Below are 14,843 nucleotides of genomic sequence, written 5' to 3' on the forward strand. Positions count from 1 at the left end.
AATACAACGTCACGACCCTAGCATTAAACTTATCTTAGAAAAAACAATCAATCTTAACATAATCACTAGTTAACAACAAATGGTTGATGATATTACAAGTTTATCTAGCTTGTCCTGCGTTGCATATAATGGATGCGTTGCCTGTTCATTTATCATTGAATAACAGCCTACTTCTCCAACCAGGTGATTTAACCTCTATGGGACCGGCGGGACGAATTCGTCCCACCTACGTAACAGCCAGTTGAATCCTGTGGCGCGATTTTCAAAACCTTTGAGATGCTATTACTTCAATTTCTCAAACATATGACTATTTTACAGCTATTTAAAGACCAGACTCTCGTTAATCTAACCACACTGTCCGATTTCAAAAAGGCTTTACAACGAAAGCAAAACATTAGATTATGTCAGCAGAGTACCAAGCCAGAAATAATCAGATACCCATTTTTCAAGCTAGCATATAATGTCACAAAAACCCAGAAGACAGCTAAATGCAGCACTAACCTTTGATGATCTTCATCAGATGACAACCCTAGGACATTATGTTATCCTCTTGGGGCTAGGTGGGACGCTAGCGTGCCACCCGTGGTGCACTCCATCAACAGCAGGTGCATTTCAAGAGCGGCAAATTTGAATCCAAATAAATGTCAAAATTCAAATTTTTCAAAAATACAACTATTTTACACCATTTGAAAGATAAACATCTCCTTAATCTAACCACGTTTTACGATTTCAAAAAGGTTTTACGGCGAAAGCATAAATTTAGAGTATGTTAGGACAGTACATTTACAAGAGTTGTGTGTAATGTTTTGTCAAGTCAAAGACAGGGTCACCAAAACCATAAAACCAGCTAAAATGATGCACTAACCTTTTACAATCTCCATCAGATGACACTCCTAGGACATTATGTTAGACAATGCATGCATTTTTAGTTCTATCAAGTTCATATTTATATCCAAAAACAGCGTTTTACTATGGCATTGATGTTGAGGAAATCGTTTCCCTCCAATAACCGGCAGTCAAGTCAGCGTCACAAATTAAATAATTAAAATTAGAAAACATTGGTAAAATATTATATTGTCATTTAAAGAATTATAGATTTACATCTTTTGAACGCAATCAACTTGCCAGATTTAAAAATAACCTTACTGGGAAATCACACTTTGCAATAATCTGAGCACTGCGCCCAGAAAAATACGCGTTGCGATACAGACTAGACGTCATGTTGGGGAGATCTAAAATCGAAAATACTATGTAAATAATCCATTACCTTTGATTCTCTTCATCAGATGTCACTTCCAGGTATCACAGGTCCATAACGAATGTAGTTTTGTTCAAAAAAGTTCATCATTTATGTCCAAAAATCTCCGTCTCGTTAGCACATGATGTAAGCCAGCCGGACTTCTCGTCATGAACGAGGGGAAAAAATATATTTCCGTTCGTTCAAACATGTCAAACGTTGTATAGCATAAATCATTAGGGCCTTTTTTAACCAGAACATGAATAATATTCAAGGTGGACGAATGCATACTCTTTTATAACGTATTGGAACGAGGGTACCCAACATGAACTCGCGCGCCAGGTGTCTAATGGGACATCATCGTTCCATGGCTCTTGTTCGGTCAGATCTCCCTCCAGAAGACTCAAAACACTTTGTAAAGGCTGGTGACATCTAGTGGAAGCAATAGGAAGTGCCAAAATATTCCTAAACCCCTGTGTTTTTCAATGGGATAGGTTTAAAGTCAATACAACACATCAGGTATCCACTTCCTGTCAGAAAATGTCTCAGGGTTTTGCCTGCCAAATGAGTTCTGTTATACTCACAGACACCATTCAAACAGTTTTAGAAACTTTAGAGTGTTTTCTATCCATATATAATAAGTATATGCATATTCTAGTTACTGGGTAGGATTAGTAACCAGATTAAATCGGGTACATTTTTTTTATCCAGACGTGCAAATGCTGCCCCCTAGCCCCAACAGGTTAAACAATACATGCATGTTTTGTTCAATCAAGTTCATATTTATATCAAAAACCAGCTTTTTACATTAGCATGTGACGTTCAGAACTAGCAAATTCCCCGCAAACTTCCGGGGAATTCGCTAACAATTTACTAAATTACTCACGATAAACGTTCACAAAAAGCATAACAATTATTTTAAGAATTATAGATACAGAACTCCTCTATGTACTCGATATGTCCGATTTTAAAATAGCTTTTCGGTGAAAGCACATTTTGCAATATTCTCAGTAGATAGCCCGGCATCACAGGGCTAGCTATTTAGACACCCAGCAAGTTTAGCACTCACCAAAGTCAGATTTACTATAAGAAAATTGTTATTACCTTTGCTGTCTTCGTCAGAATGCACTCCCAGGACTTCTACATCAATAACAAATGTTGGTTTGGTCCCAAATAATCCATTGTTATATCCAAATAGCGGCGTTTTGTTCGTGCGTTCAAGACACTATCCGAAAGGGTAAATAAGGGTGACGAGCATGGCGCATTTCGTGACAAAAAATGTCTAAATATTCCATTACCGTACTTCGAAGCATGTCAACCGCTGTTTAAAATCAATTTTTATGCAATTTTTCTCGTAAAAAAGCGATAATATTCCGACCGGGAAAGCGTGTATACGTACAAAGAGAGAGAAAATAAAAACATATCGTGCCCTCGTGCATGAGCCTGAGTCTCAGAGTACTCTGACCGGCCACTATCCAAATGCGATAATGTGTTTCAGCCTGGGGCTGCCTCGATATCATTCAGCTTTTTCCCGGGCTCTGAGAGCCTATGGGAGCCGTAGGAAGTGTCACGTTACAGCAAAGATCCTCAGTCTTCAATAAAAAGAGCCAATATGAACAACAACTTGTCAGACAGGCCACTTCCTGTTCAGAATCTTCTCAGGTTTTTGCCTGCCATATGAGTTCTGTTATACTCACAGACACCATTCAAACAGTTTTAGAAACTTTAGGGTGTTTTCTATCCAAAGCCAATAATTATATGCATATTCTAGTTACTGGGCAGGAGTAGTAACCAGATTAAATCGGGTACGTTTTTTATCCGGCCGTGTCAATACTGCCCCCTAGCCCTAACAGGTTATTAAACTAGGGAAATTGTGTCACATCTCTTGCGTTCTGTGCATGTAGAGTCAGGGTATATGCAGCAGTTTGGGCCGCCTGGCTCGTTGCGAACTGTGTGAAGACCATTTCTTCCTAAGAAAGACCATAACTAATTTGCCAGAATTGTACATAATTATGACATAACATTGAAGGTTGGGCAATGTAACAGCAATATTTAGACTTAGGGATGCCACCCGAACGGTTCCGTATTTCCCTGAAAGAATAAACATTTTGTTTTCTAAATGATAGTTTCTGGATTTGACCATATTAATGACCTAAGGCTCATATTTCTGTGTGTTATTATATTATAATTAAGTATATGATTTGAAAAAGCAGTCTGACTGAGCGGTGGTAGGCAGCAGCAGGCTCGTAAGCATTCATTCAAACAGCACTTTCCTGCATTTGCTCTGCTTCAAGCATTGCACTGTTTATGACTTCAAGCCTATCAACTCCTGAGATTAAGCTGGCAATACTAAAGTACCCATTAGAACATCCAATAGTCAAAGGTATATGAAATACAGAGAAATATTTTATTTATCTGTTATTTTACCACATAAGTTGGCTGAGAACACATTCTCATTACAGCAACAACCTGGGGAATAGTTACAGGGGAGAGGAGGGGGATGAATGAGCCAATTGGAAACTGGGGATTATTAGGTGACCATGATGTTTTGAGGGCCAGATTGGGAATTTAACCAGGACACCAGGGTTAACAGCCCTACTCGTACAATAAGTGCCATGGGATCTTTAATGACCTCAGAGAGTCAGGACACCCATTTAACATCCCATCTGAAAGACAGCACCCTACACAGGGCAATGTCCCCAATCATTGCCCTGGGATAATATTTATTTTTTACACCAGAGGAAAGAGTGCCTCCTACTGGCCCTCCAACACCACTTCCAGCAGCATCTGGTCTCCCATCCAGGGACTGACCAGGACCAACCCTGCTTAGCTTCAGAAGCAAGCCAGTAGTGGGATGCAGGGTGATATGCTGCTGGCTAAATAGTCCTATAAAAACTACAACCTAAAACTTCTCACCTGGGAATATTGAAGACTCATGTTAAAAGGAACCACCAGCTTTCATATGTTCTGAGCAAGGAACTTAAATGTTAGCTTTTTTACATGGCACATATTGCACTTTTACTTTCTTCTACAACACTTTGTTTTTGCATTATTTAAACCAAATTGAACATGTTTCATTATTTATTTGAGACTGAATTGATGTGTTATTGATGTATTATATTAAGTTAAAATAAGTGTTCATTCAGTATTGTTGTAATTGTCATTATTACATTATATATATATATATTATATATATATAAATCGGACAATTAATCGGTATCGACTTTTTTTTGGGTCCTTCAATAATCGGTATCGGCGTTGAAAAATCATAATCGGTCGACCTCGTACACTGTAAGACTTTTCTGTAATTTCAACAGTAAAACACTGTAGAATGAACAGTAAAATAACTTAAATGTGTTTTACAGCGTTAATGCAGTAGATTGCACTGCATCATGGGTAAAATGCTGAAAAATACTGTTGTTAACTGTGAATGTAAGCCTCCTGTAAAAATTACTCTAACTTATTATATTTCTTTACAGTCCGAACACTGCTGTAGTTGGTGGCGCCAAACGGCCTGTGGTGTGTGTGTGTGTGTGTGTGTGTGTGTGTGTGTGTGTGTGTGTGTGTGTGTGTGTGTGTGTGTGTGTGTGTGTGTGTGTGTGTGTGTGTGTGTGTGTGTGTGTGTGTGTGTGTGTGTGTGTGTGTGAAAGAGAAAGAGAGCTGTATCTCAAGGTTGAAACCAAAACTGTTCTCAGGGCAGCTCTGCCGGTTTTGAATGGCAGAAAATACTTTTCGTAGCAGGTTACGAGAATTAACGCAGCAAGTTAGGATAATTAGGTAAAGGTTAGGGAAAGCTAAAATACTAACAATGTCCCCGACACGACTCGAATCTATCTACAACCAGGCCTGCCCTGAGAACAGACTTGATTTCCACTAATGCGATGCTCCTCGCCAAACGGTCTGTGAGGAAGACTCATGAGAAAATAAGCTTTCTGTTCTACTCTAGCTATTTTATTTTTGTGGAAAAGCCTAAATATTTTTGAGCATCTGATAAGTTTGTAGTAATTCCATATACTATATTCTTCTATATACCTACTGCAGGTTTTCTTAACTAAGCTACTAACTAGCTAGCTAACGTTAGCTTGTTTGGATTGTGTTAGCTAACAGTAGCCAAGTTGAAATGTCAGTCTGTTGCATTGATCTTTCTTGTTGATCTTTCAGGTTTCTCTGTTGTTTCCCTGTCTCACTCAGTGTGTTCTTAAACCAGTGTAGGCATGGAGGGTCTTCAAGATGCAATTAAAAACCAATTGCCTGAGTTGGAGACTGAGACGTTGAGATCTTTGTCAGAGCATCTGAGGGCAAATGTTGGAGTGGAGAATATTAAAGACCTTGAATATGTTCAACCGGAGGACATAAAAGACCATTTGATGCCAATATAGTGCCGGGAATTGCTTCAGTCCTTCAACCAAAGAGGTGAGATCTTGATTGATGAATGTAACATATGTATGTAATTGTTATGAAAAAAGGTGCTATCTAGAACGGTAAATGGTTATTTGGCTGTCCCCATAGGAGAATCCTTTGAAGATCCCTTTTTGATTCCAGGTAACTTTACATGTATAACCCTTTTGGTTCCAGGTAAAACTCTTCTGGGTTCCATTTAGAACCCTTTCCACCAAGGGTTCTAGCTGGAAACAAAAAGGGTTCTCCTATGGGGACAGGCAAAGAACCCTTTCGGAACCCTTTTTCTAAGAGTGTACACACATGTTAAAAAGGTTCTGTAAATAGTTAATTTGTTTTCCCTCAAAATAAATGGTTTATGCTTTGAGGGAGCGAGACAAATGTAATAAAATGGACAGAAATGACAAAAATACATAAAAGTACAAAAATATACAAATGTTTCTTTAAATTGTTTGTTTGTCCTCTTGTGCTGGTATGGAGTGCAGCACATAGTCTAACAGTTTTTTCTTTGTCATTGTTTAAAGAAAATGAAGAATGGATATTATCTGTAACAATGGATAGGACTCTTGTCCTCCTCCAAGCACCAGTGACCTCCAGGAACAGTGGCCTTTCCTTTTCACCAAGTTATGGCTCTGCGACCACTTCAATACCCTCACTGGCATCGTGATTGACAGTCGCCTGGCTCAAGCTCTCCTGAACAAGAGTAAGAGAATTGTCAACATTTTTAAAAGCCAAAAGACCATTCTGCCATTGTTTTGTTGATGACCCACTTCAAAGAGGAGGACAAAACTTTGTTCCTCTTGGCAGATGTAAGGAATAGTGTTTTTAGACTTATGAAGTTTATATGATTAATGGTGTTTATACTGTACCATTACACATGATATGAATATTTTTTATGTGTATGTTTTGTGATTTTAGGTCACTGCAACTCGGGTTGATATCGAGGTGCAAATTCCTTTGCCATTTCATATCCAACATTGTTATGCAAGTAAAGTCCAGGTCAGATAAAAAATGTTATGACAGGCATGGAAACAAACAAAATTCAAACACAATTTGGCCAGGTAGTGTTCTCCTGGCATCCGCCAAACCCAGATTCGAACTACCAGATGGTGAAGCTTGATTCAACACTCCAGAGAACATGTTTCCACTGCTCCAGAGTCCAATGGCGGCGAGCTTTACACCACTCCAGCCGACACTTTGCGAATGGCGATATTAGGCTTGTGTACGGATGCTCGGCCATGGAAACCTATTTCATAAAACTCCCGATGAGCAGTTCCTGTGCTGACGTTGCTTCCAGAGGCCGTTTGGAGTGTTGCAACCGAGGACAGACACGCGGCTGAGCTGTTGTTGCTCCTAGACGTTTCTACTTCACAATAACAGCACTTACAGTTGACCAGGGCAGCTCTAGCAGGGCAGAAATTTGAAGAACTGACTCCTCTTGAACTGCACTGTTGGTCAAGGGCTTATAAGTAAGTACTTCACGGTAAGGTCTACACTTGTTGTATTCGGCGCATGTGACAAATAAAGTTTGATTTGATTTGTATCTGACGTCTGTTGATTCTCATTGTACAGTATAAATCTACTCTACTGCTACACTTAAACCACTGAGTGTATTCCCCACTCCAACCTCTTAATTTCCACATCTTTATATGTCAGGGTCTTTCAGTCTTTTTAAAGACATTGAACCCTGAAAATACCCCGTTAAAACACTTGTAACGGGATCTACTACTGGAGCTGCTACCATCGTCAGAACAACTGCTGTTGCTGTCAACACGCCATCTTAAATCTGCTTCTTCTTGACTTTATATTTCCACTCATTCTGTTTCCTGTTCTTTCCTACACCATCCCCACTAAATACACACACTACCATTTTAATATATACTATATATCCCCACTAAATACATACACTACCATTTAATATATACTATGTATCCCCACTAAATACATACACTACTATGTACTATGTATCCCCATTAAATACATACACTACCATTTAATACATACTGTCATGACGTTGCCCTGTTGGCGGAGGTTTATGACCCCCCCCCCATAAATACCTTTCCCCCTTTTTCTCTCCACTCTACAGAATGGACTCTTGGAAAGCCCTTTGGTAACATAGAGTATGGTAACATCAAAAGGTTGGGAACCTAACAATATCTCGGTAATCCAACCAGTTGAAAGTGTCCGTTGGTACTTAAAAAATGTGATGTCAGATCAGTTGTCGTCTGAGACATTATTACTGATGATTGGACAACATTAACTGTATCTTGGAAAGTCTACACATTCTAGTTATCAGATTCACATGGAATTGTTGTGCAATTTAAATGTTTAAATATGAAACTATTTGTGAAAAGATTTAAATGTAATTTTAGCTTCTAAATGAAAGAATTGTTTTCATAAGTGAACTATGCTCACACAGTGGCCCCGCCCAAGTGAACAGGCATTGGTTGTGAACTATGAAACATGCCCTTCTCTCCCTCACCACAAATGCCCATTGACGAAAGTCAACCTCTTATAGTCCCGATGACGTGAGGACTGCTGTCCATACTTTAAAAAGGGCGAATTTCAATGTGGAGGTGACGATCGACACGCTGAAAGGATGAATTTCGACTATACCAGCCAGAATATAGCATGAGCTTATGGTATAGCAACTTGGTATGAACTTTGAAGTGATACATCCTGGCCGTCGAGTTATCAGCAGCAGCTGTGGACGTGCGTGGCCTGGGAAGGGACGGAGAATCTCTTCGGAACGACAGGGTACTACATCGTATCCGTTCTACCACCGAACAACAGGGTATTACATGGTATCTGTTCTACCACCAGATGAACGACTACAACGTATCTGCCCAGAAATACTCTTCAAAGGACAAGGGAGATCTCTGCTGGGCAACCCAGCCTTCCATCTTCAACCAATCTATCGAAGCGCAGCTCAGAGTAAATATACTGCTCAAAAAAATAAAGGGAACACTTAAACAACACAATGTAACTCCAAGTCAATCACACTTCTGTGAAATCAAACTGTCCACTTAGGAAGCAACACTGATTGACAATAAATTTCACATGCTGTTGTGCAAATGGAATAGACAACAGGTGGAAATTATAGGCAATAAGCAAGACACCCCCAATAAAGGAGTGGTTCTGCAGGTGGTAACCACAGACCACTTCTCAGTTCCTATGCTTCCTGGCTGATGTTTTGGTCACTTTTGAATGCTGGCGGTGCTTTCACTCTAGTGGTAGCATGAGACGGAGTCTACAACCCACACAAGTGGCTCAGGTAGTGCAGCTCATCCAGGATGGCACATCAATGCGAGCTGTGGCAAGAAGGTTTGCTGTGTCTGTCAGCGTAGTGTCCAGAGCATGGAGGCGCTACCAGGAGACAGGCCAGTACATCAGGAGACGTGGAGGAGGCCGTAGGAGGGCAACAACCCAGCAGCAGGACCGCTACCTCCGCCTTTGTGCAAGGAGGAGCAGGAGGAGCACTGCCAGAGCCCTGCAAAATGACCTCCAGCAGGCCACAAATGTGCATGGGTCTGCTCAAACGGTCAGAAACAGACTCCATGAGGGTGGTATGAGGGCCCGACGACCACAGGTGGGAGTTGTGCTTACAGCCCAACACCGTGCAGGACGTTTGGCATTTGCCAGAGAACACCAAGATTGGCAAATTCGCCACTGGCGCCCTGTGCTCTTCACAGATGAAAGCAGGTTCACACTGAGCACGTGACAGACGTGACAGAGTCTGGAGACACCGTGGAGAACATTCTGCTGCCTGCAACATCCTCCAGCATGACCGGTTTGGCGGTGGGTCAGTCATGGTGTGGGGTGGCATTTCTTTGGGGGGCCGCACAGCCCTTCATGTGCTCGCCAGAGGTAGCCTGACTGCCATTAGGTACCGAGATGAGATCCTCAGACCCCTTGTGAGACCATATGCTGGTGCGGTTGGCCCTGGGTTCCTCCTAATGCAAGACAATGCTAGACCTCATGTGGCTGGAGTGTGTCAGCAGTTCCTGCAAGAGGAAGGCATTGATGCTATGGACTGGCCCGCCCGTTCCCCAGACCTGAATCCAATTGAGCACATCTGGGACATCATGTCTCGCTCCATCCACCAACGCCACGTTGCACCACAGACTGTCCAGGAGTTGGCGGATGCTTTAGTCCAGGTCTGGGAGGAGATCCCTCAGGAGACCATCCGCCACCTCATCAGGAGCATGCCCAGGCATTGTAGGGAGGTCATACAGGCACGTGGAGGCCACACACACTACTGAGCCTCATTTTGACTTGTTTTAAGGACATTACATCAAAGTTGGATCAGCCTGTAGTGTGGTTTTCCACTTTCATTTTGAGTGTGACTCCAAATCCAGACCTCCATGGGTTGATAAATTGGATTTCCATTGATTATTTTTGTGTGATTTTGTTGTCAGCACATTCAACTATGTAAAGAAAAAAGTATTTAATAAGATTATTTCTTTCATTCAGATCTAGGATGTGTTGTTTAAGTGTTCCCTTTATTTTTTTGAGCAGTGTATATTTCTTGGATTTTCCTTTTCCGAATGTGTGGTTATTTAGAATGCATAAGATTCTGTACTTACGATATCATAGCTTCATAAGGTCCGATAGAGACCCAATCCTTTTGTTCCTCAGTCTTCCCGCACTTTCATTCAAACCCAACCCCCTTTCTTTGTGTAACCAGCCGTCATATCGGTTTCGTCCGCTAGGGACGTTTCCCTTTATGACATAATTAGTAATCAATGTATGATCCATCCGTATATATGTAATTCTGTGTAATTATTTAGGTATTTTGTAAATAAATAATTAAACCAAATGTTGTATTGCAGATTCAACTTGTTAGCCAGGGTTCGTGAAGATAACCAAGAATTTTACGACTTTCAGATGAGACTGAATAAGGTGATGATTAATAATTGGCTGCTATTGATATAAAAGATTACCAGGTCTTTAAGAGTTTATTAGAAAGACAACAGCTCTATAAACATTATTCTGTGGTGCCCTGACTTCCTAGTTAATTACATTTACATGATTAGTTTAATCAGGTAATATTAATTACAGAGAATTGATTTTATAAAATAGCATGTCATATCATTTAATCCATAGTAAAGACACGACAATACTATATATCCACACTAAATACATGCACTAAGATAAACATGGTCAACTCCTGGGCTGCTTTCAAAAACTGTCATGATTTGAGTTGAGGAACAATGTAACTATAGGTGATGAGAGGGTGATTGTGTACAGTGCAGCAAGAGTTTTGTTAACATTTTCCACGTTCCCACCCTGCTAGGGCCATCCTGCCACACGGCTAGCATATCTATAACATTGCAAATGGTTTTGAAAGAACTGTTATATCATTCAGTAAGTACCGTTGCCATTCGTATTGAAAAGTTAAGACCAACTGAACGCACACCTGGTGTTTTAAAAGCCTAGCATCTCCTTAGTGCATTCAAACCCTTGGCTGAAGCCTGCAGCTAGACCTGCTGCCACCAATACTGGTGAAGCAGACAACATCCCTAGTCCTGCTGTGGCTAGACCGCCATACGCTGCCAGTTTACAGTAAAACGTAATATCACTGGTCTTTCTCTGAGCCTCTTCATAGTCAGCACTGGTGTAGTGTTCTCCTCCATTGTCCTCCACCACCATCTCCTCGATCTTCTCCAGCAGCTCTGTAACCTGAGTCTTGTCTTCTCTCTTGTCATTGATTATGGAGTGATATCTGCCCCCACACATATTGATGAGTCTCCGTAGCTCTTTGCTCTGAGCAAGAAACCCTTTGACTGTTTTGCCCTTCAGTTGATCTCCATGTGTGAACAGCAAGATGGTGTACATTGACGCATCTTCTCCAAAGTTCTCCTGGATCCACTTAACAGTGTTCTTCTCCTCCTCTGTGAACCTCACCCCCAGTCTGATCACCAGCAGGAAGGCGTGGGGTCCTGGGACTGACATGTAGATGGCCTTCTCTATTTCTCTTTTAATCTCTTCTTTAGACATTGTTGTGTCATAGAGCCCCGGGGTGTCGATGACATCAATCTTCCTCCCAGCCACCACTCCACTCTGTTTCTCACTCTGAGCAGTCACAGACACTGGAGATTCCTTCACCTCAAACACTTTTTTACCCAGGATGGTGTTTCCTGTTGCACTCTTCCCTGCTCCAGTCTTCCCCACCAGAACTATCCTCAGGTCAGAAGGCTGCCCTGAAACTGGAAACAGACAAGAAGTGCTTGAGTTCATAGTTTTCAGTAGCCATTTATCAAGACACTATGTGTGTGTTCATGTACAGTATGTGTGTGTGTGTACCTTGGCATTGACCAGTGAAGTCTTGCAGACAGAGTGTCAACAGGAACATAATCTTCAGAGTCCCTCCTGTACCTTGTTCCATCTCTACTACTGCAGCCAATCAAAAACATGGAAACAGGCAATGACCTCAATACAAAATACAAAGTCCACATTTCTTCAGTGACTCATCCAAAGGGTTTGGCCAAGTTCCAACATTCACAGATGAGGAAAGACTAAATTATTTATTTTTTCAGCTATTTGACTTGTAAACAATAAAAACTAGAAAACTAGAAACTATACTGTATGATATGCTGTACAACTGTTGTAAAACACAGTACATTCCCTAATATAGGGCGTACATAACGTAGTCATATATGGCGTATCAAATGACATTCTAAACATGGCTATTATTCTACCGTTGCCTGGCTGCTACATATTAAGACCAGATAGACCAGTTAGAGGGAGTGTTCCCATTACCATCAAATATCACATCTACTGTGTAGACAGACAGGAAAAGTTCAAACAATAATTAAGGAGAATCAGTATAACTGAAACCAGTGCTTAATGAGTAAATTGGGAGGTGTCGGGAACACAAAAGGTGCATTTCTCTGCTCAGACTTTGCTGACGCTAGATGTTACAACGCCAGGAGAGGTATTTTACATATCAGCTAACCACATCATGTGTTTTAGCAATCTGTCAGTCAACCATTGGTTGATGCATGCAACGTCTAAGCAGTGGAACGCGACCTTAGTCAGTACTGTCAAAAACCTGCAGGTGTGTCCCACACAGCAACAACCTGCTATAAGATGGGTGTTGACCCAAGATCAGCCTCCTTGAACGAGACACGGTATACTGCACTAGCTCTGCAGTAAACAAGCTAAATGTTTCAGGTAAAATTTTAACCATGTTTCCCCTTTCACTGTTAAACAATATGTATAAATACACACATATAGCAGAATGTGATCGTTAACAGCTACATGATTTTACTGTTTTGACATAATCATGATTATTTATGCATAAATGTTAACAGACCTGGTATCAATAAAATGTCTACTTAATATTGTGCTACAGTTATTAAAATACTGTAGAGTAGATTGTTATACAACATTTATTTAGTAAGGTAGTTAAGTTGAATACTCACTTTTAGTGTGGTTTCACAGATCTGTTAATTGTTGTCCCCTGTTGTCACTGAGAGAACTGAAGCAGTGGGCCTGCTGGTTTTGCATAGCCAGATGCCGCAGGTGGGTGGAGATTTACCTCAACGACCAATGGAATGGTCTATAACTCATGCAAAACTAAAGCGCCCAATATGCTGCACCTTACATTCTGTTAAGTTTCATTTTTCCAGCAACTAGTCATTTCTAGCCAATGAGAGAGTGCTGCTAGGCAAATATTATTCTACTCAGGACTGAATTCTGATTGGATGTTGCTTTTTAACTTTAACCTTGGCTACTTGCCAGAATCAGAAGATAGGCCACATCTTTGGGTAAGACGAAATGTGTTGGACACATGGGACACAAAAAAAGGTTAAAAATGTAATAACATATAAAACTGCATTTTCAAATGTAACTTTATACTTGCCTAGCCTGGTCCCAGATCTGTTTGTTCTCTTTAAAGTATTGTAACAAAACTGTCTTGATACATATATTTAGACCGGTTGTGACATTTCTTACATTATTTTAAGGCTGGTTATGACACCTACATAAAGAGTCAAAACCCACAGAACCTACCACTGTAGTTATTTTATGGATGGTTATGACACCTACATAAGAGTCAAAACACACAGAACCTACCACTGTAGTTATTTTATGGATGGTTATGACACCTACATAAGAGTCAAAACCCACAGAACCTACCACTGTAGTTATTTTATGGTTGGTTATGACACCTACATAAGAGTCAAAACCCACAGAACCTACCACTGTAGTTATTTTATGGCTGGTTATGACACCTACATAGTCAAAACCCACAGAACCTACCACACAAGGCAAAACATTCCATTACAACATAGCCTATATCATTTTCTGAAATTGACCTTTGACCATTAAATGATCATTGTAATTGCGCACACATTGATGTCATACATGCACCTACCCCAATGCTCTGCTGCTGATGACTGGGATGAATGCAGAATTTTGTCATGAGACTGAGAGAAAGTCATGTTTTTTTTCCATCATACCTTAAAATAAACTTGTAGAAAATACACTTTATGAGACGATAAAGAAGCATTATGACCATCCTAATCATATAAGTCAGATAGGCCTATCATGCCCTTATGTCAGTCATCAGTCAAAAATAGGGTGTCTTGTCCTGCTCCTGAAATATGCTCCTCCATTCATCCAACTTTTTGCCTTGTGTGGTAGGTTCTGTGGGTTTTGACTCTGAAAAGTGCAAATCAATCCCAGAACAACAGCAAAGGACCTTGTGAAGATGCTGGAGGAAACAGGTACAAAGGTATCTATATCCACAGTAAAACGAGTCCTATATCGACATAACCTGAAAGGCCGCTCAGCAAGGAAGAAGCCACTGCTCCATGGGGACAAAGATCGTATTTTTTGGAGAAATATCCTCTGGTCTGATGAAACAAAAATAGAACTATTTGGCCAAAATGACCATCATTATGTTTGGAGGATAAAGGGGGAGGCTTGCAATCCAAACAACACCATCCCAACCGTGAAGCATGGGGGTGGCAGCATCATGTTGTGGGTGTGCTTTGCTGCAGGAGGGACTGGTGCACTTCACAAAATAGATGGCATCATGAGGATGGAACATTTTGTGTATATATTGAAGCAACATCTCAAGACATCAGTCAGGAAGTTAAATCTTGGTCGCAAATTGGTCTTGCAAATGGACAATGACCGCAAGCATACTTCCAAAGTTGTGGCAAAATGGCTTAAGGACAACAAAGTCAAGGTATTGGAG

General features: G+C 40.8%; 1 protein-coding gene across 1 annotated transcript; it reads right to left on the reverse strand.

Annotated features, from left to right (window-relative positions):
- Positions 1-10,567: 10,567 nt before the first annotated feature.
- Positions 10,568-13,242, reverse strand: LOC106591005 (GTPase IMAP family member 7). The gene is made up of 3 exons (XM_014182177.3): positions 13,063-13,242; positions 11,942-12,031; positions 10,568-11,844 (listed from the first exon to the last, which is right to left on the reverse strand). The coding sequence occupies exons 2-3, from the start codon at positions 12,021-12,023 to the stop codon at positions 11,063-11,065; spliced, it is 864 nt and encodes a 287-aa protein (XP_014037652.2). The 5' UTR covers positions 12,024-12,031; positions 13,063-13,242; the 3' UTR covers positions 10,568-11,062.
- Positions 13,243-14,843: the final 1,601 nt, after the last annotated feature.

The sequence above is a fragment of the Salmo salar genome, chromosome 02 (genome assembly GCF_965601325.2).
Source record: "Salmo salar chromosome 02, fSalSal1, whole genome shotgun sequence".
In the NCBI taxonomy this organism is placed as follows: Eukaryota; Metazoa; Chordata; class Actinopteri; order Salmoniformes; family Salmonidae; genus Salmo; species Salmo salar.